The sequence below is a fragment of the Taudactylus pleione genome, unplaced genomic scaffold, assembly GCF_031769625.1.
Source record: "Taudactylus pleione unplaced genomic scaffold, aTauple2 ptg000154l, whole genome shotgun sequence".
NCBI classification, from domain to species: domain Eukaryota; kingdom Metazoa; phylum Chordata; class Amphibia; order Anura; family Myobatrachidae; genus Taudactylus; species Taudactylus pleione.
The window spans coordinates 16462875-16482378 of NW_028284556.1; the positions used below are offsets into that span (position 1 = coordinate 16462875).

The following is a 19504-nucleotide window of genomic DNA, read 5'->3' on the forward strand; positions in this document are numbered from 1 at the left end:
GGTTGTGCCGTTTGTTAGAGGTATTGAGTTTGTTGATGTCCTCTGTTACCAGATGTTCGAGGTGTGTATGAGGTGGCCTTTTAGGTGACTGGGGAAGAAGCTGGATGGGGGTTTGAGTGTAGTGTGTTTGTATTGGTTATGTATGGGTTCTTTTGTGATGGGGTTGGACATGAAGTATTTTTTGAGGGTGAGTTTCCGGATGAATCTGTTTAAATCAAGGTAAGCTTCGAATTTGTTAAGAGGGTTATGTGGGGCGAATTTAAGTCCTTTGTTTAGTACGGAGATGTCATTCGGTGCGGCTGCTTAGATTGAAGATACCTGTACTGTTGGGTGGTGTGGGATTGGTCAGTGTTTTGGTGGTTTGTCCACCTCTGCATCCTCGTCTCGTTGGTCTAGCTTGCGTTTTGGCCTTGTTGGGGTGTGTGTTAGGGTAGGTGGTAGGCAGGCGCGGTTGCCTGCCTCCAGATCTAAAAAATGCTGTGACCATTGTTCGTCTGTGTGGATGGGTGTACATGGAGGTGGCAGTGGTGGTCGGGTGGCTTCTTGTGTGGCTTCTTCTGGAATGCAAACAACAACCACAAAACACAGACAACCACGTTCCCTTCATCACACAATTCAACACGCAGGCGACACAAATAAAAAGAATCATCAACAAACACTGGCACTTACTTAAGGAAGATGCACAACTGACATGTATCCTACCTAACAGACCCAAAGTCATCTCCTGCAAGGCCCCCAACATCCATAACAAACTCTTATCCAACCACATTCCTCCACCCATCCGAACACAAAGCACTCTAGACAACTCCAAACTCACAGGGGGTTTCTTCCACTGCGGCTCATGTACCAACTGCGTCACACTAAAATATAGAAGCACCACACCCACTACAACATTCTCATCCACACAGACAAACACCACGTATAAAATTAAAGAACACATTTCATGCAACACTAACAACGTAATCTACCTCATACAATGCCCATGCAATCAACAATACATAGGCAAGACCACCAGACCACTAAAAACCAGAATTGCCGAACATCTGAGAAACATCACCAAACAAACAGAGAACCATAACATACCCGTACACTACAAAGAATACCACCATAGCAGCACACAAGGCACCACTTTCATAGGAATCAAACACATGCAAAAAAACTGGAGAGGCGGAGACCATAACAAAATCCTCAACAAGGAGGAACTTAGATGGATATTCACGCTGAAAACATTAACCCCCAGGGGACTCAACATTGACAACGAAGTCAAATCCGTTATAACGAAGTAATCTCCAACCAGCCCACCCACGCTCTACTCCAGCCCCAACACCTATCACCTCACCTTTTATCATTCCTGTTAGTCCCTGCACACACCTGCACTGCATCACCATTCAGCAATTCTTTGCACACACCTACACCGCATTACCTTTCAAACACACCATTGGCCCAATATGAATCCACGTATCACTCCAGCTAGTCCCTGCACAAAACTGCACCGCATCACCATTCAGCAAGTCCCTGCACACACCTGCACCGCATTACCTTTAAAAAAAAAACAAAAACACACCATTGGCCTAACCTAATTACACTTATCACTCCAGCTACTTCCTGCACAAAACTGCACCGCATCACCATTCAGCAAGTCCCTGCACACACCTGCACCGCATTACCTTTAAAAAAAAAACAAAACACACCATTGGCCTAACCTAATTACACTTATCACTCCAGCTACTTCCTGCACACAACTGCACCGCATCACCATTCAGCAAGTCCCTGCACACACCTGCACCGCATTACATTTAGAAAAAAAAAAAGCAAACCCCTACACACACCTGCACCGCATTACCTCCCAAACACGCCATTGGCCTAATATGATTACACTTACCACTCCAGCTAGTTCCTGCACACACCTGCACCGCATCACCAATCAGCAAATCCCTGCACACACCTGTACCACATTACCTTTCAAACACATCATTGGCCCATTATGATTACACTTATCACTCCAGCAAGTCCCTGCACACACCTGCACCGCATTACCTCTCAAACACACCATTGGCCTAATATGATTACACTTACCACTCCAGCTAGTTCCTGCACACACCTGCACCGCATCACCAATCAGCAAGTCCCTGCACACACCTGCACCATATTACCTATCAAACACACCAGTGGCCTAATCTGATTAAATTCATCACTCCAGCTAGTTCCTGCACACACCTGCACCGCATCACCATTCAGCAAGTCCCTGCACACACCTGCACCACATTACCTTTCAAACACACCATTGGCCCCATGAGTCACCTGATCACACCCCCACCCCCGGAAGTGCCCTACATAAGAACCTCAGAAGCATTGATCCTCTCACATCTCCTTGAAGAAGGCACCTGTGCCGAAACGCGTTGGAGACCCTCACATCAAACCCGACACCGATCCAGGCTGACCTCCACTAAAGATCCCCATCCCCACCAGGGACCACCAGTGCAGAAAGCTCTCAGCCCACCCGCCTGCTGGTCCGCACCGCTCACACCTCCAGTGACCGGCTCCACCCCGGACCAGCCCCTCTCCCCCCCTGCTCCCAGGCGTGCTCAGCAACTCACTCCTGGCCAGGGGTGTCTCCGTCGATCCCCATTTCCACGAGGGACCGTCAGTGATAAGAGCATCCCGCACATCCGGCCGCAAGTCCGCCCAGCCAACATCGCCAGTGACCAGCTCCATCCCGGTCACACTTTCCACATCCCCCCTCCTCAGTGGCTTTTTTTGAATCAGTATCCCGGGCAGACCACCCCCCAGGGGTGGTCCCAGCACACACACTGTAACCCAGCCTCCCAGCAGCTCACCCATCCACACCTCTGGCTCCGCACCACCAGCGGCACGACCAAGAGCCAATTTTAGCTGCATACTACGGTCGCTGACCTCCGCAGACCAATCAGAACAGCCGTGCACTTGCAGCACACCAGCAACACGCTGATCCAGCTCACCAACAAACCTGCAGCTTCCAACCAATCTGCAACGGCCGCAACGTTGACCTACATCACCACAACAAGAAACCTACCGGTTTGTAAGTACTGCCAAGACTCACACCAACACGCGGGATGCCGCACAGGTGTTCCAACCCACTCTGCAAATCCCCCCACCCCCCGAGACTTCCTAGACTGTCGACCATAGGTCCAGCAGGGGTGACGTGCAAGGTCACTGAACCGCACGGGAAGGAGCCCCCTAAAAGGGTCCACCTACCTCCCCAGTCTCATCACCACTCATCACTGAACCCCACCCACCTGCCCGGGATCTTAACAGAGCAGCATTGTGACTACTCAATAAAAGATTTTGACCAAAATGACTGTGTCTCGCTGGCCTCATTTTGATCCTATTCCATTCCCCTTTTCACATTACTCCAAACTACACTCCATACCCAATCACACCCTCCTCACTCCCAAAACATCACCACCACCAGAAGAAACATTCTAATTAACACCACTCACAAACACACACAAGTCATCACCAGTACTAGCAGGAAGAGCGCACCTTACCCCCCCTACCCCTATATCCCCAACAACTGTATTCATTCTACTTTATTACGCACAGCTCAATAACACAAAAAATAGCCCTTTTCTCCACTAGCTATGAAAAACTACCCAAGTGAGGGTCCTACAGTATCTCAAAGCTCTATAAAGTATAATACAGTGTTATAATAAAGAGTAGTTCTATATTTAGATAAAGTGATAATATATACATTGATGTGAGATGTGACATACAGTAAAGATGCTGTACATACACTGATGTGAGATGAGGCATACAGATAATGTATACACTGATGGGAGATGAGGCATACAGAGCCTGTATATACACTGATGTGAGATGTGACATGCAGATGCTGTATATACACTGATGTAAGGCATTCAGCTGCTGAATGTATACTAATGTGAGATAAAGTTGCTGTATATACACTGATGTGAACTGTGACATGCAGAAGCTGTATATATACACTGATGTGAGATGCGAGATGCTGTATATACAGTGATATGAGGCATCCAGCTGCTGTATATACAGTAATGTGAGGCATGCAGATGCTGTATATACGCTGATAAAAGTTATACAGGTGCTGTATATATACTGATGTGAGATATGACATAAAGATGCTGTATATACACTGATGTGAGACATACAGCTGCTGCATATAGACTAATAGACCTATAGATGCTGTATATACACTGACAGATGATGGATAATAGAGTTGTATATACACTGGTGTGAGTCATACATATGCTGTATATACACTGATGTGAGATATGACATACAGATGCTGTATATACACTGATGTGAGACATACAGCTGCTGTATATAGACTGATAGACCTACAGATGCTGTATATACACTGATGAGAGATGATGGATAATAGAGTTGTATATACACTGGTGTGAGTCATACATATGTTGTATATACACTGATGTGAGATATAACATACAGGTGTTGTATATACACTGATGTGAGGCTTACAGCTGTTGTATACACACTGTTAGGAGGCATAGAGATGTCGTATATACACTGATGTGAGGCATACAAATGCTTTATACACACTGATGTGAGATAATGGATGATAGAGTTTTTGTACTGCAGAGAGCACAGGAATACCCCTGGTACATGGAATGGCTGCTGGCGATATGGGAATAGATGGGTACAATGTGCCAATGTATGAGCTTAATGTGTGAAGCCAGATGGCCGCCCTTCTGCTGCTACTTGCCCGGATGTGTCCTAGTGTCCGGCTGCATAACTCCAGGCTCCTGCTCGGTGTCAGCGAGGAAAATGAGGGAGGCAGGGCCCTGCATCTTATACGCTGGAAGACTGGGGCAGTGACAGGGAGGCGGGTGTCTACCAGTCTGGGAGTCCTGAGGAGGGGAAAGGGAGGTACTTTGCTGTCAGACTGGGAATTACAGGAGGGAGTAGTAGTTAGTTATGACAGTCTCTCAAAGCTCAAGGTCTGCGCCCTCTACAGCCAGCAGCTTTTAGTAGCCGAGGGTGGTGGTAAAATGTGTGTTTTCAAGAACTGGGGGCTACATGTAAAAAATAGTCACCTCGCCCATCCAACAGACAACCCCACAGGCCAGGGGTGTAACTAGGTATTTGAAGTCCCCATACCAAAAGTTTGTAAGGGCCCCTATGTACCACCCAATGGTGGAAAATGTATATAACACATGTAACTTTGACAAGGAAGATGGGTCCCCCTCAGCTCTGGGCCCCATAGCAGCTACACTCCTTGCACCTGGAATCTTCCTGGTGACCCCTATGGCCAATCTGCTCCTATTTTGTAAGTATGAACTATAGGCCTGATTCAGAGGAGTTGTATGCTATGCCAATGTTTTCGCTGTTGAACGATTTTCGGTTTTCTGTGCATGTGTTAAAGTCCATTACAGTAGTCGCAAGCAGCGACTCTTTACTCTCAGAGTGATTGAGAGTTAAAGGCCGTTTGGGGGAGGGAGAGTTAAAGGCCGTTTCTGGTGTGCCACCAGAAATGCAGGCGTTTTCGGGGCATGTTGCTGCCTGCATCTGCGATCCCATATGTACAAAACATGGCTCCGTAGTCTCATTTCAGGCAGCCATTCTGCGCTACCGTAGAGTTGCTCAGGGCTGCTAATATCAAATGAGTGTGTCTTTGTAAGCAGGTGCTTGGATTTGTGAACCTGCAGCTGGGCTTCTCCATACATCTCCCAGTGGGTGCAGTGGCGTAACTTCATCCCAGGTGCCCGGAGGAAAGATAAATGTTGGTGCCCCCCCCAAATTAAAATGTACCATACCCCCTATGCCAGCCCCAGCTGCCGCCCCACTATGCAGCTACACCAGTAGTGGTCCCCCTGTGCAGTGCCCTCTGTAGAGGTCCCCCTATGCAGTGCTACCTATGTAGTGCCCCCCAGTAATGGTCCCCCTATGCAGTACCTCCAATAGTGGTCCCCCTTTGCAGTGCCCCATTAGTAAGGGCCCCTGTAGTGCCTCCAGTAGTAAGCCTCCTGTAGTGCCTCCAGTAGTAAGCCCCCTGTAGTGCCCCCAGTAGTAAGCCCCCAGGAATGCCCCCTGTAGAAAGTCCCCAGTATTGCCCCCTGTAATAAGCCCACAGTAATGCCCCCTGTAATAAGCACCCTGTAGAAAGCCCCCAGTAACCCCCCCTGTAGTAAGCCCCCTGTAATGCTCCATGTAGTAAACCCCGTAGAAAGCCCCCTGTAATGCCCCCCGTAGTAAGCCCCCGTAATGCCCCCTGTAGTGCTCCCAGTAATATGCCCCTGTAGTGAGCCCCCAGTAATGCCCCCTGTAGTGAGCCCCCCCCCGCGAGCGCACACACATACAAAAAAAAACCAATACTTGCCTGAAACCCCGCTCCAGTGCTGCTGCCTTCCGTCCCCGGCGCCCGCTCCTCGGAGCTATGGGGGTGACGTCATGACATCACTCCCATAGTGCATTGCGGGACCCGGAAGCGGAGCGCAGGAGTGAGCTTCGTTCCTCCGGCTACCGCCGGGGGGAAAGAAGGAGCCGGGCGCCCGCTGGTAACACACTCAACGGGCGCCTGGCAAATAGGGGGTGCGGCCGCACCCCCCATATTGACGCCGCTCCATCTCCATAGCAGTGCCCGGAACGGCCCGGGGGACAATGGAGCCAGGTGCCCCCTTAAGGGCTGGAGCCCGGTGGCAAATGACTCCATTGTCTCCGGGAGTTCCGCCATTGAGTGGGTGTAACATTTGCATATTTTCGCACCACAGCAGCGTATACATTCACAGCGGCGGCATTAGTGTGTAACTATGAATCAGACCATATACTGTATGTATCATGTAAAGACAGTAGCTCATAAGGATTCATGTAAACATTGAGCCCACAAAATGTCTACCTTCCCCGTAGATCCTTTAACAAAGTGACTGAGGCACAGCGCAGTTTCCTATGATGGCGTTGTGTGCCCTGATTATATAAATGGGTAGAGATTTCACTAAATTTGGTGGTTTGGATCATTCCACATCAGATCACCCAAAAAAAATTGAAATGCCCACCACCCATCTCAGATTTTTTTACATTTTTTTAGTTAAGAGAGGATGTCAAATAACTATTTCTGCCAAATATCTTGTCTGTCTGATAATTAGTTGATTAAATATTGATTTTTCAATTTATTAAATAATTTACTAATCGCTGCATCTTTATCCAGTTTATTTGAAGTATCACAGGTGTTTATTAAGGAATCACCACAAAATTTGGACTCCTAAGGTAACTTTTCCCCCCGAATCCAAAAATTCAAACCAAATGACTTTATCTGCCTCATGTTTTGCGTTATGGAAAAAAACGCGCATTTTTCGAATAGAATTAAAAATGCTAGGTTCAATCAACATTAGAGATCCCATTTTTGGGGGGTGTGCTTAAAAAGGGTATACATTACTACCACAAAAAAATCAGCAGGGTAGTCTGTTTCATAGTGGAGAAAAAAAAAATCATCAAGTTGATGCTTGATTACTGGTGTAAACATAATTTACACATTGTTAAAAAACCATACCAAAAAAGTGAACTAAACTGAGGTAATGGGATAAAACTCCCATACAGAAAATTAAACAAACAGAAACTGATGGGAAGAGGATTCCCTTTAGAGAAACCCAAACTGAAACTTTCCAGAGAGAGGGAGACACAGAAAGATAGTCAATCATGGCAGATGCTCATCAAAAGTGCACATTTGGTAGTCTTTTAAATACGGACTGCCATATTACTATCTACTCAAACACCATTCGATTACATAGCTGGGACCACTTTACAGATGAAGAAAAAGAACTTTTAATACTGAGAACTGAAGTTTCAAATGCAGTAACCAATGATCCTGGAACCTCAGTCTGCTACCATCAGGAATAGCTTCTGCTGCTACGATATGAAGAATTTCAGAAAACACACTGTAATCCTTTCTTGTCTCACAAAAAAGGAGCCAGAAAAAGCTTAAAAGTGATGTCACTGAACATATTGACTGTGAGCTTCATGATGTTATTAAGCCAGGACAGAAACTTTGCCCAAAAATGCAGAATTCAACTGTCACACTGTATAGAACAAACAGACATACTGTAGATATGCCAACAGAAGAAGTTGAATCCCCGGTGGAGGGTGTAACTGTAGCTGCAGAAACAGATGAGCTGAATGAAAGTATTACAAAGCTTGGTTGTTCACCAGTGAAATTGCATGGGGTAAAGAGAAGACACCGGGAGACATACGCTTAAAGACAGAAAGTGCAAGCCAGTACAGCCATTCAAGGGAAGCTTACTGAAATGTTGTCTCTTCCTAGCACATCACTAGAATCACCCCAGAAAGTAAGCAAATGTTCAGGTTGTGATGATTTACAGAGTCTTATATATGAATTAAAGCAAAAGTGTGAAGAGGTGCCACGACAAGAAGTAATAAAAATATTAACTCTGGGACCAAACAGCTGGACATTAGGACGACTGCAGAAGAATTTAATGTCACAGAATACATGGTAAAGCAATCAAGAAAGCTTAAAGAAACCTATGGTATACTGGCAGAACCTGAAAAAGAATATATATATATATGTATTATACATCGTTCACCGAGTACAGCAGTTTTACGGAGATGATGAACATTCTCGCATGTGCCCTGGAAAGAAAGAGTTTGTTTCTGTGAAAGTTCAAGGAGGAAAAAGGATTCACAAACAGAAATGGCTACTCCTATTGAAAGAGCTTTATCTTGCTTTCAATGACTGTTTTCCAGACATTCAAGTTGGATTGTCTAAGTTTTGTTCCTTACGACCTGTCACGATCCGGTGCAAGTGTTCCTCTGTGGAGGATGGTGAGCCGGGGGGTTCAGGTGACAATCGGAGTGACTGTGGCTAGGTCTAGTATTTGCGGCCGAACCCAGGTTTGGCTATACCTGCCCAGAGGCGCGGAGTCTAACTCACTTGGTGGTTTTCTCCAGTGACCCCTCCAATTGGGATTTGGTTTTCCGCTGCACCAAGTGAGCAGGTTGCGGCCCTCTGGACAGGTACCTGGGAATGGCAGAAGACCGAGACTATAATGAAAGCTATAACACTGGAGGTGAATGGACTGAATGAACTCTGGAGATGGATCTGAATGTTAGAAAACAGGGGAAGAATATGGATGCTAGAACACAGACATGGACTGGAAACAGTTAAATATCTAGGTGCTGATTAGTGCTTAAAACACAGAGTAGCATGGACAAAGGCTAATACTGGGAAAGCTAGAAATGCTGGTACTGATTGTGCTGGCTACACAGGCAAACACAGAGCAGACTGGACACATGCATAAACTGGGAATAATTACATATGCAGGTGCAGATTGCACAGACAAGACACAGAGAAAAGACAGGCATATACTGGGAAAGCTAAAAGGTGCAGCTGGGAGCTAATAGTAATAGCAGGTAATCTGACACCTCAGTGACACAGGGTAATAGCCGCAGGAAAGCTGCAATAGAATTAGCAGCACATATACAAAGACACACAGGAAAGAGACATGAAACACTGAAGTACTGTGAGAGAGCTAAAGTCTCAGAATAAGGGTTAGCATGGAAGCTAATACACGAAACTGGAGAACTGTGAGCAGGCTGAAGCAACACACTGAAGGAATTAGCACAGAGCAACAGTGGGAGTATCACAGGCACTGGAACAATGAAGTTGAACAGCAGTTACTTGTTCCTGGAGTCAGACTTAAATACCCCTGGGTAGCTGATCATTGGATCAGAGGATCAGCTGAGTGACCACAGGACTATCATTGGGAGAGACTAGTCAGGTGATATAAGCCAACATGGTTGCGCCCATGCCCGGCACCCCGGAAACCAGGACGCGCACATGGAAGCCCTAGAGGACCCCAGGGAGAATACTCAATCACCACTCACCTCCACTCCCAGTGTCTGGACACCTAAGCCTAAGGACACCAGCGCATAGGTGAGTAGCGGCCGATCACAGGCCGCATCCTGACACGACCTATGTGATGTGTTAGTGTTGCTGCAAGAGGTATGCATTCTGTGTGTGTTTGCAAAACTCACCAAAACTTAAAATTTTTGGTTGCTGCTCTACCACTAAAGATGGACTACAAAGACCTAACTGAAATCCTTGTTTGTTCTTCAGTCTCAAAAACTTGTATGCTTCATCGATGTGACAAATGCCCAGGTCTGGAAGCACTTCAGAAAATAGTTGAAAAACTTTTGCATGATAGTGACATAGATGATGAGTACACAATTGTTTATAAGCAGTGAGTCCACACTGACCAAGCTAAATTGGTTACAATCACTAGTAATGTGGAACAATTCCGTGAAGTTATTTGTAGGGCTGTTGATGATGCAACAGCCCATCTGTATACAGCAGTGTCACAGGCTGAATCCCTACGCCAGCTGAAGGAAACCATTTGCCCAGAAACAGAAGCTATTGTGTTACTAGATTTTGCAGAAAATTATTCATTCGTGTATCAGGATGCAATTCAAGAATTTCACTGGGGCACTTCACAAGCAACACTCCACCCATTTGCTGTATATTTTATGCAAGATGATTGTGACACTTTAAACTGTGTGAGCCTGTGCGTTTTTTAACGATACCCATGACCATGTAACTATGACTGTGCATGCTTTCATTACAGTCATTATGAAACACTTAGCGAAACGATTACCTAAATTGTAGTATGTTTACTACTTTAGTGATGGTGCTAGTGCACAATACAAGAACTGCAAAAACTTTTTGAACTTATGCTTCCATAAGGATGACTTCAACATTCAAGCAGAATGGAATTTTTTTGCCACATCTCATGGTAGGAGTCCATGTGATGTCATTGGAGGGACAGCTAAACGTCTAGCCACACGCACCAGTCTGCAAGCAGTGGAAACCCATCACATCTTGACACCTTTGGACCTGTATAGTTTAGCAAATGAAAATGTACATTGCATAAAGTTTTTTTTACGTGTCACAAAACGAAATACAAGACTGCAGAAACAAGCTGCATAGCCAGCTAGAAACAGCAAAGACTGTGGCAGGAGCACATTCTCATCAGAGATTTTGGCCTATTAGTAATGATGAGCTACACATATATCGATTGTCATCAGACGACATGAACACAGCAGGAACCAGAGTTAGTGTCGCTATGACCACAGTCACAGAAAATGTAGACAAAAGTGATCTGCAACCTAGAACATACATACAGGGACGCCGAGAGGGGGGGGGGGGGCGGGTACAAATTTCCCGGGCTTGCTGGAGGGGCCCAGCACCACTCCCCCCTTACATGACAGCAGCCCAGCACACGCTGCTGTGTGCTGGGCTGCACTGGGAGACTGCTCGCAGCTGCTAAGAAGCAGCCACAGCAGTTTTCTATGCCTGTGGGGGAGCGATCAAGCTGATCGTGCCCCCCACTGGTTATGCGCCGGGCTGAGGGGGCTCACAGCGTTCCCCCTCCCCAGTGCATGGCGCCACTTTGCTGCGCTGCAAAACTTGTTTTTTTCTTCTCAAAGGGGGCGTGATGTGCTGGTACACTTCATGAAATGAAACCAATCAACAAATGTGCTGTCCTGGCCTACAAGAGATGATAAGTGTTTTGTTCCTTTTATTCACGTCCTCTGTGTAACGGAAGTGCCTACTATCCAAGGAAGTACTGGAAGGCAGTATACACTTTCTGCTGACACTTTAAGGAAATTACAGACTGTTACAACAAGTTCCAAACAAGGGAAAAGTAATGAGATTGTTGACTCAACTTCAGTTATGGACTCAAGTTATGTTAAAGGTTTTAAATTTCATGGTTTCTTGTGTTAATTATGTATGCGGTACAACAGTAATCGAACATCAACTTCATTATGTTTTCTCTCCACTATGAAACAGAGGGCCTGATTCAGACCCGGTCGCAAGTGCTGAGCGCTCGCAACCGGGTCGATGTTTGCCCACTGGGAGCCAGCTCCGCCGTGCGCATGCACGAGGCCCGGCTAGTGACGGGTGTTCCGTCGCTCCGGGTCTAGCACCACAGGGGGCGAGCTGTCGATGGTGATTGACAGCTCGCCCCGTTTGGTCGATGTTTTGCCCACTGGGAGCCGGCTCCGTCGTGCGCATGCTCGAGACCCGGCTAGCGACGGGTGCTCTGTCACTCTGGGTCTCGCACCAAAGGGGGCGAGCTGTCGATGGTGATTGACAGTTCGCCCCGTTTGATAGGCGGGCAGGGGGGGTGGCTGGCCAAACGGAGGCGTTCCCGAAGGAATGCCTGCCATTTGGGGGCGGCCCCACTGACATCACGAGTGATGTCAGTGGGAGAGCTTCCGCCTCTATTAGAGCCAGAAGCTCTCTGGGGCTTGCGGCCACGAGACCCTACCACAAGGGTCTCGTCGCAAGCCCGATGGTCGCGGTTTTGACCATCGCGACCATCAACCTGGCCGCTCGCAATAGCTGTGGGTGGTCACCCACATCTATGCGAGCGGCCAGGAGGCCGAACAAAAAAAAAAGCCCTGATTCAGAGCAAGCGCTTGTTCAGGATGTCCGTCTCTGAAGCAGGCCAGAGTACCCTGCTGATTTTTTTATTTGATAGTAATGTATACCTTTGTTAAGCACCCCACAAAAAAATGGGATCCCTAATGTCGATTGAACCTAGCGTTTTTAATTCCGTCTCTGAATCAGGCCCCGAGTACCCTGCTGATTTTTTATGTGATAGGAATGTATACCTTTTTTAAGCACCCCCCCCCCAAAAAAAATGGGATCCCTAATGTCGATTGAACCTAGTGTTTTTAATTCTATTAGAAAAACGTGCATTTTTGCTGTAATGCAAAACAATAGGCAGATAAAGTAATTTGGTTTAGATTTTTGGATTCGGGGGGAAAAGTTATCTCCGGGGGCCAAATTTCATGGTGATTCCTTAATAAACACCCGTGATATTTCAAATAAACTGGATTAGTAAATACATTGAAAAATCAATATTTAATAAAGTCATTGTCCATACAGTTGAGATATTTGGCAGAAATAGTTGTTTTGACATCCTCTCTTAACTAAAAAAGTTTTCGTAAAAATCCGAGAAGGATGGTGGACACCCCTGGTTGAAGTGACAGGAAGAAGTTTGTCGGAGTGATGGTGTTGCTTGCTAAGTACAAAGTATGTGCTCTAGTATGCAGAGCAATGCACAAACTAGACTTCACAAACTGCTAAACCAAGAGTATTAAGACAAGATAAACAGACAAGAGGGTGCATTTTTGGGGGGAGGCTCTTGCTGTAATATAGGATCAGCAGACACTTCTTTTCTGGCAGATATCTTAAGGCTAAACTGAGATGTCTTTTTGGAGAACAACAGAAATGTTTTATATAATAAATGGGATGGTTCTACATCCAGGTGATGACTCTTTTGCATAGTGCACTACTTTAGATCTTTTTCACCCATCTGGAAATCGAGATGAAGCTCCTTTAGGTAACTGGTGCACTTCATCTTCTGAATACAGTTTACAAATGAGTAAATAATAATATAACTTTAGTTCACTGTTTGGGCCTGATTCACTACCGTTCGCAACTGCGATTACGTACGCAATCGCCATATTGTTGTCTTCTGCGCATGCGTATGCATTTCAGTGCTCATGCACGAACCGGCCACTGCAATTGCAGAGGCTACGCATACCCATCGCCGAGTGATTGACAGGAAGTGCCGTTTGTGGGTGGTGATGGGGTGGAAGAGGGGTGGTCGGCCGAATGCAGGCATGCCAGTGTGTTTGAATGCCGTTGCATGGGCGTGCATAAATTATCCACTGCGTTGCCATGCAGTGGAGTACTCATAGCGTGCAATGAAGTTAGCAATTCCTGAGTAAGGTCTGACGTGTGCGTGATGCTCCGATGGTACTCGATGTTACCGATGGCTTCGCAGTCTTGCTAAACATTACGGATGTGTGTAAGGTAAAGTTGGCGTCCTTATGTAGTGCTTCGACAGCATAGCGATCACAGTGGATTAGCATACTATCGCATTTGAACTGCATGCATAATCGCTATTTCAATCGCAGTTGCGATCCGTAGTGAATCAGGCCCTTTGTTGTATATGTGAATAAATGCTGCATTATGCTTTAGTGCAACTCTATTCATTGACAATATGACTGGTATTTTTAGCAAGTAACATTTTAATAACAGCTCTGATTGCAGCGCTCATTGATTGTGCTACTCACTGCCTCCCATGGGCAGGACCCTGCCAGGGCGCTCAGCGTTGGTTAACAAATTTGTGACTTAATGCTCCAATTCCTGAAAGCTGCATCATAAGAGGAATACTATTTTTTCTACTCATTTGACTTAAGATCTAATTTAATAGCTGATGTGCTGGAAAAATTCTTACTAGTTTGCGTACTCCAAACTGGGGAATGTGGTTTGGCCTGGAATCAAGGGATTTCTGGAAAACTGTTTAACGTTGTGCTTTAGTCTTACACTTTCGCCATTTTCTTCCCCCGGATATTTCAGACTGAAGTCACAAATAAAGGACAGAAATTGGAAGAATTTCACTCCAAGGTTTATGAACTCAAAGAACTGACCAAGAGCCAGGAGCCCCCCGCAGAGCTACAGGTAAATCTTACTGATTGGGAGGTTAATGATACAACAGAATTGCTTATGAAATAATAAATATTGGTGTCTGTCTTATCCTATATGTCATGTCTAGTCGTAAAAATAGAGATATGACATAATATAAGCAATCTCAGTACTGCATATTACTTTTCTGTTTCATAGTTTAGACATTGTCATATGAACATCTTTGTGTCTTGTTTTTTTTTCATGCATGTCTTATTTTACATGTTACATGATTTTGTTAATAGGATTATAGTAGCACGTCTACACGGTCTCTTGGACAGTAACATGTAAACAGTGGGTCACTTTTTGCAGTAAAGCTTAATATCTCACTGTTAATATTTCAGCATCATAAGATCAGACCACAAGTATAAGGTGATCACACCCAAAATGTTACTGTACCCTTCTGTCTTCTGTCCTTTTACCTCTGTCTTCTATAGTGTCACTCTAATGTGTATCAAATAGCTCCATTGTCTCTCAAAAGTGCCTGTCTGGCTTTACCCATCATATTGTATTAATTGATATGATTTGTGTTGTTTGTTATAGCACATAGCACATAGCGCAAGGCATGGTGCCCCAACAGAGGTCATAGCTTGTGTTGTGACTTGTATTCTAGTAAAGTAAGCATCGTACAATTCAGCTGTAACTTGTTTAAGAACTGTTGCTATGTATATTTTGGTGGTTATAGTTCATGGAAGTAGCTTTAAGGCAGAAATTGGAACATGCAAAAGAAGTGTCTCAAGTGGCCAAGGGAACGTTAAATGACTTCAATACTCAGAAAATGCAGCTGGAAACATTCATTGCCCAGATGACCGATTGGCTGAATAAAGTTGAAGAATCAATTTTGAAATATACCAATAGCCAAGAACCCGAAGACCTGAAAAAACTGAAGGTACAAAGTTTTCTTAGATACGTTAAATCAGTGGCCAATTATGTAGGAGATAGGAAACTGATCCATAATTTGTTATTGTTTATGGCTACTAATTTAAGTGGTGCTAAATGATAATCACTGGTGTAGGTAGAGTTTGGCTCCAAGAGTTTTAAAATAGTGAAATGATTGAGAGGGAACCATATGATGTATGTGAGCAGCTGCAATGACAACTGCCAGTAATGTGAAGCAGGGGCTGGCTGGCAACTTTTAGCCTGGGGGGCAAATGCATGCAGGCGGCCCTGGCAGAGGAGTAGCGTGTAGCCAGGGTGCCCGAAGAACATGCCTGCTACGGCGCCGCCCCCCCTCAAGTGTTTCAGGGAGGAGGCGGGTCCATATGGGATTAATGTAAGGTAAAAATAAAGATTAGGGGCAGCCCCCTGTCGTAGTGCCCATATGCAGTGCCACAGGAGATAACACCCTTATGCAGGCCTCCAGTAGTGCCCCCAGTAGTGATCCCCCCTATGCAGTGCCCCTTGTGCCCCCAGTAGTGGTCCCCCCTGTTCAGTGCCCCTTGTGCCACCAGTAGTAAGCCCCTTATATAGTGGTACCCCCTATGCAGTGCCCCCAGTAGCAGTCCACCCCCCCATGCAGTGCCCCCAATAGTCGTAACCCTTATGGAATGTCCCTTAAATAGTGGCCCCAGTTGTAGTCTCCCCCCTATGCAGTACCATCCAGTATTGCCCTTTATATAGAGCCCCCAGCAGTGGTCCCTCGCAGTGCCCCCAGTGGTAGTCCCCTCCCCCTATGTAGTGCCCCTAGTAGTAGTCCCCTCCCCCCTATGCAGTGCCCCTAGTAGTAGTCCCCTCCCCTTGTAGTGCCCCCAGTAGTAGCCCCCCCTTGTAGTGCCCCCAGTAGTAGTAGTAGTCCCCCCTTGTAGTTCCCCCAGTAGTAGTAGTCCCCCCCCTTGTAGTGCCCCCAGTAGTAATCCACCTCCCTGGTAGTGCCCCCAGTAGTAATCCACCCCCCTTGTAGTGCCCCCAGTAGTAATTCCCCCCCTGGTAGTGCCCCCAGTAGTAATCCCCCGTGGTAGTGCCACCATAGAAATCCCTCCCCTGGTAGTGCCCCCATAGCAATCCCCCCCCTGGTATTGCCCCCAGTAGCCCCCCCCACAGTAGAGAGAGACTTAATAAAAAAAAAAAACACTTACCTGAAACCCCCGCTCCTGATCCCGACGCTTCCACCGGCTCCTCTGGCCGCTTTGCATTATGGGAGAGACGTCGCCATAATCGCCCCCTGGTAGTGCCCCCAGTAGTCCCCCCCCCCCCCAGTAGAGAGAGACGTAATAAGAATAAAAAAAAAAAATCACTTACCTGAAACTCCCGCTCCTGGTCCCGCCGCTAACAGCTCCTCAGGCGGCTTTGCATGGGAGAGACGTCATTACTCATGACGGCTCTCCCATTACCCACTGCGGGAGCTGGAAGATGGCTCCCGCTGTGGGAGCAGCGGCAGCCGATGAGAGTTTGACAGACTATCAGCGGCTGCTGATTACAGCAAATACACAGCTGCCGGCTCCGTCCGGTCAGCGCTACACACGAGGTGCAGTCTGTGTCACAGTGACACAGACTGCCCGCGGCCCGCATGACGCTGCGGCCCGGGAGGCACATGGCACCCTGCCCCCCGGCCCAGCCCGCCACTGATGTGAAGCCAGTTTGGTCTACATAAGCTTAAGATGCTGTGTCCTGAGGTGCAGCTTCGGAACCCTGACATTATTACTTTGGTGCATTTCTATTTATACAACAATATTACAACATGTTTTTTATTAATTGATTTATGATTGATTTTTAATAGGCATCAATGAAAACAATTGACTTGCAAACTTACATCAGTATAATGCAGAACCTATTTAAATATATTGTATTATAGGAAATGCAGAAAGAACTTCAAAGTCAACAAACCAGCATTGATACCACGCAGGAGAATCTCAACAGCCTCTGTCGGCAATTTCGTTCCACGGAGCTTGAAGTTATTGGGGCAGCGGTGACAGCTCTAATAAAGAAATATGAAGCCACAAACCAACTCTGCTTTAAAACACAAGTCGTTCTTCAGGAGACGTTGGAAAAACGGTTCAATGGTATATATATATCGCTTAGAAAACTGGTGAAATAAATTAAAAGGGGAAGCCACACAATTAATCATTTATATCCCCCACTCAGAGCTTTATTTATAGATTACGCAACTCAATGAGAAAACACTTCTAGGGTGATATCAGCTTACACTTTCAATGGGAAGCGTTTTGTACTATCCTGGTGCACTTTATATGAAAGCTCATTTCTACCAACCTAATTAAAACAATGGGACCTGTAGTGCTCCAGAGAGAAAGTAAATTAAGAAAACGCACACAACCAATTAAATGTTATACTATAAGTAAAAATACCTCCACACAAACTGTGTTTTCCAATGTACTGTATATCTCATCCACTGTAAGTCCTGGAGTTTGTGGGGAATTTGTTCCATGTAGGCATCCACGACTTGGTAACGCTCCGTAAGGAGCTTGACAATGATAATATTCTCCTTATGGAGCCGTAATGCAAATGACCAAGAAGTGGTGTATCCCTTCTTTTTATACTTGGGATTTTATCCATGGTCTTGAGTCAGACCCACTGTAACAGACTAAAGTGATACACTGTTAGTGTAATTTAAACTATTAGCGTATGTTACCTCACTTACGTAGATTGTGAAAAATTCACATTTTACGTAATGTGCAGTCGCAGCATCTTACACTAATTCCGTATTTTCTTTGTTTAATGGGTGCAATTTATGCCTTTGTTTTTACCTTCGTAAACTGTGTCCAACTCTACATGAACCGCTTGGTGCAACATAATTACTATATGCTGAAATGGGATGTAGTACAAACCATTCAGAATGTTAACATGGATATTTTGTTGACATATATCATGCTGACATGCACAATGTCACACTGTTGACATGGTCATAATGTCGACATTGTGCATGTAAAAAATAGACAACTAAAAATTTATCTAAAAACTAGGGCCTCTTTCAATAATTAAGTAACAGAGTAATAGCTATCGGATACTTGTAAAGAAATTAAATAGATTATTATTTTTTTTAATATAGAATCCATGAATGAATTTGAAGAATGGTTTGAAGGAGTAAAGAGAGGGGTTAAAGGCTCTTCTGACTGGTCTGGTGACAGCAAAACTTTGGAAGCTAAAATACATTATTTACAGGTAAAAACACGACAAAAAAATCACCCAATGTAATTTCATTTGTGATTATTCTGTGTATATTTCTACAAGCAGTTTTACACAATGCTGATCTTGATTAGATATCATGGGCCAAATGTAATAGGTAGTCAGTTTTAGTAACAGTACAAACTCGCACTTTTAAAAAGTGCGAGTTTGTACTGAAATTCGCAAATTCAATAGCCTGCGAACTTTTCAGCTCGAGGCTACTGCATTTGCGAGTTTAGGTGAGTTTAGGACTATGTAAACTGACACCTTTTTATGCGAGTAGCATTAAAAGGTGCGAGTTTTAGAGAAGCCATCACAGATCAGTGAGATCCGTGATGGCTTCTGTGTGTGTTTAAAAAAAAAAATGTGCACCCCCTCCCCAAAAGCATAACCAGTCCCGGGCTTTATAAAGCCTGTTCTGGTTCTAAAAATACAGGGGACAAAATACGTAGGGGGCCCCTGTATATTAAGAACCAGCACAGGGATTTGTTGAGCTGGTCCTGGTTCTGGAAAATCAGGGGACAAAACTAGTAGGGGTCCCCTGAAAGTTCCAAAACCTGCACCGAACTCTTTCTAGCGGGGGGATAATGCCACAGCCAGGGAAAACCTTTCACCGGTTTCCCCGGCCAAAGCATTATCCCTGACCGCTAGTCAGTCCAGGCCCGGGGATCCCTAGGGAGTTAGGTACCCCCCCAATAAAGGGGTACCCCTTTCCAGGGCACCACAGGCCTAGACTGATAGCCCGGGGCTATCCCCGGCACCCTAGGGCGGTGGGTGTCGGGTTGATAGTGTAAAATGTAAAATAAAGGTTTCCATATTGTCTTTAGTTGTAGTACCAGCAAACCTCCCCTGCATGCTGGTATT

At 45.7% G+C, this 19504-nt stretch overlaps 1 protein-coding gene across 1 annotated transcript in view; it reads left to right on the forward strand.

Annotated features, from left to right (window-relative positions):
- SYNE1 (spectrin repeat containing nuclear envelope protein 1) overlaps positions 1–19504 on the forward strand; it is a 546802-nt gene that overhangs the window by 257761 nt on the left and 269537 nt on the right. The window contains exons 44-47 of the mRNA XM_088474380.1: positions 14417–14518; positions 15207–15410; positions 17313–17520; positions 18525–18637. Coding sequence (XP_088330506.1) covers positions 14417–14518; positions 15207–15410; positions 17313–17520; positions 18525–18637 — 627 coding nt within the window. The remainder of the gene's footprint in view (positions 1–14416; positions 14519–15206; positions 15411–17312; positions 17521–18524; positions 18638–19504) is intronic.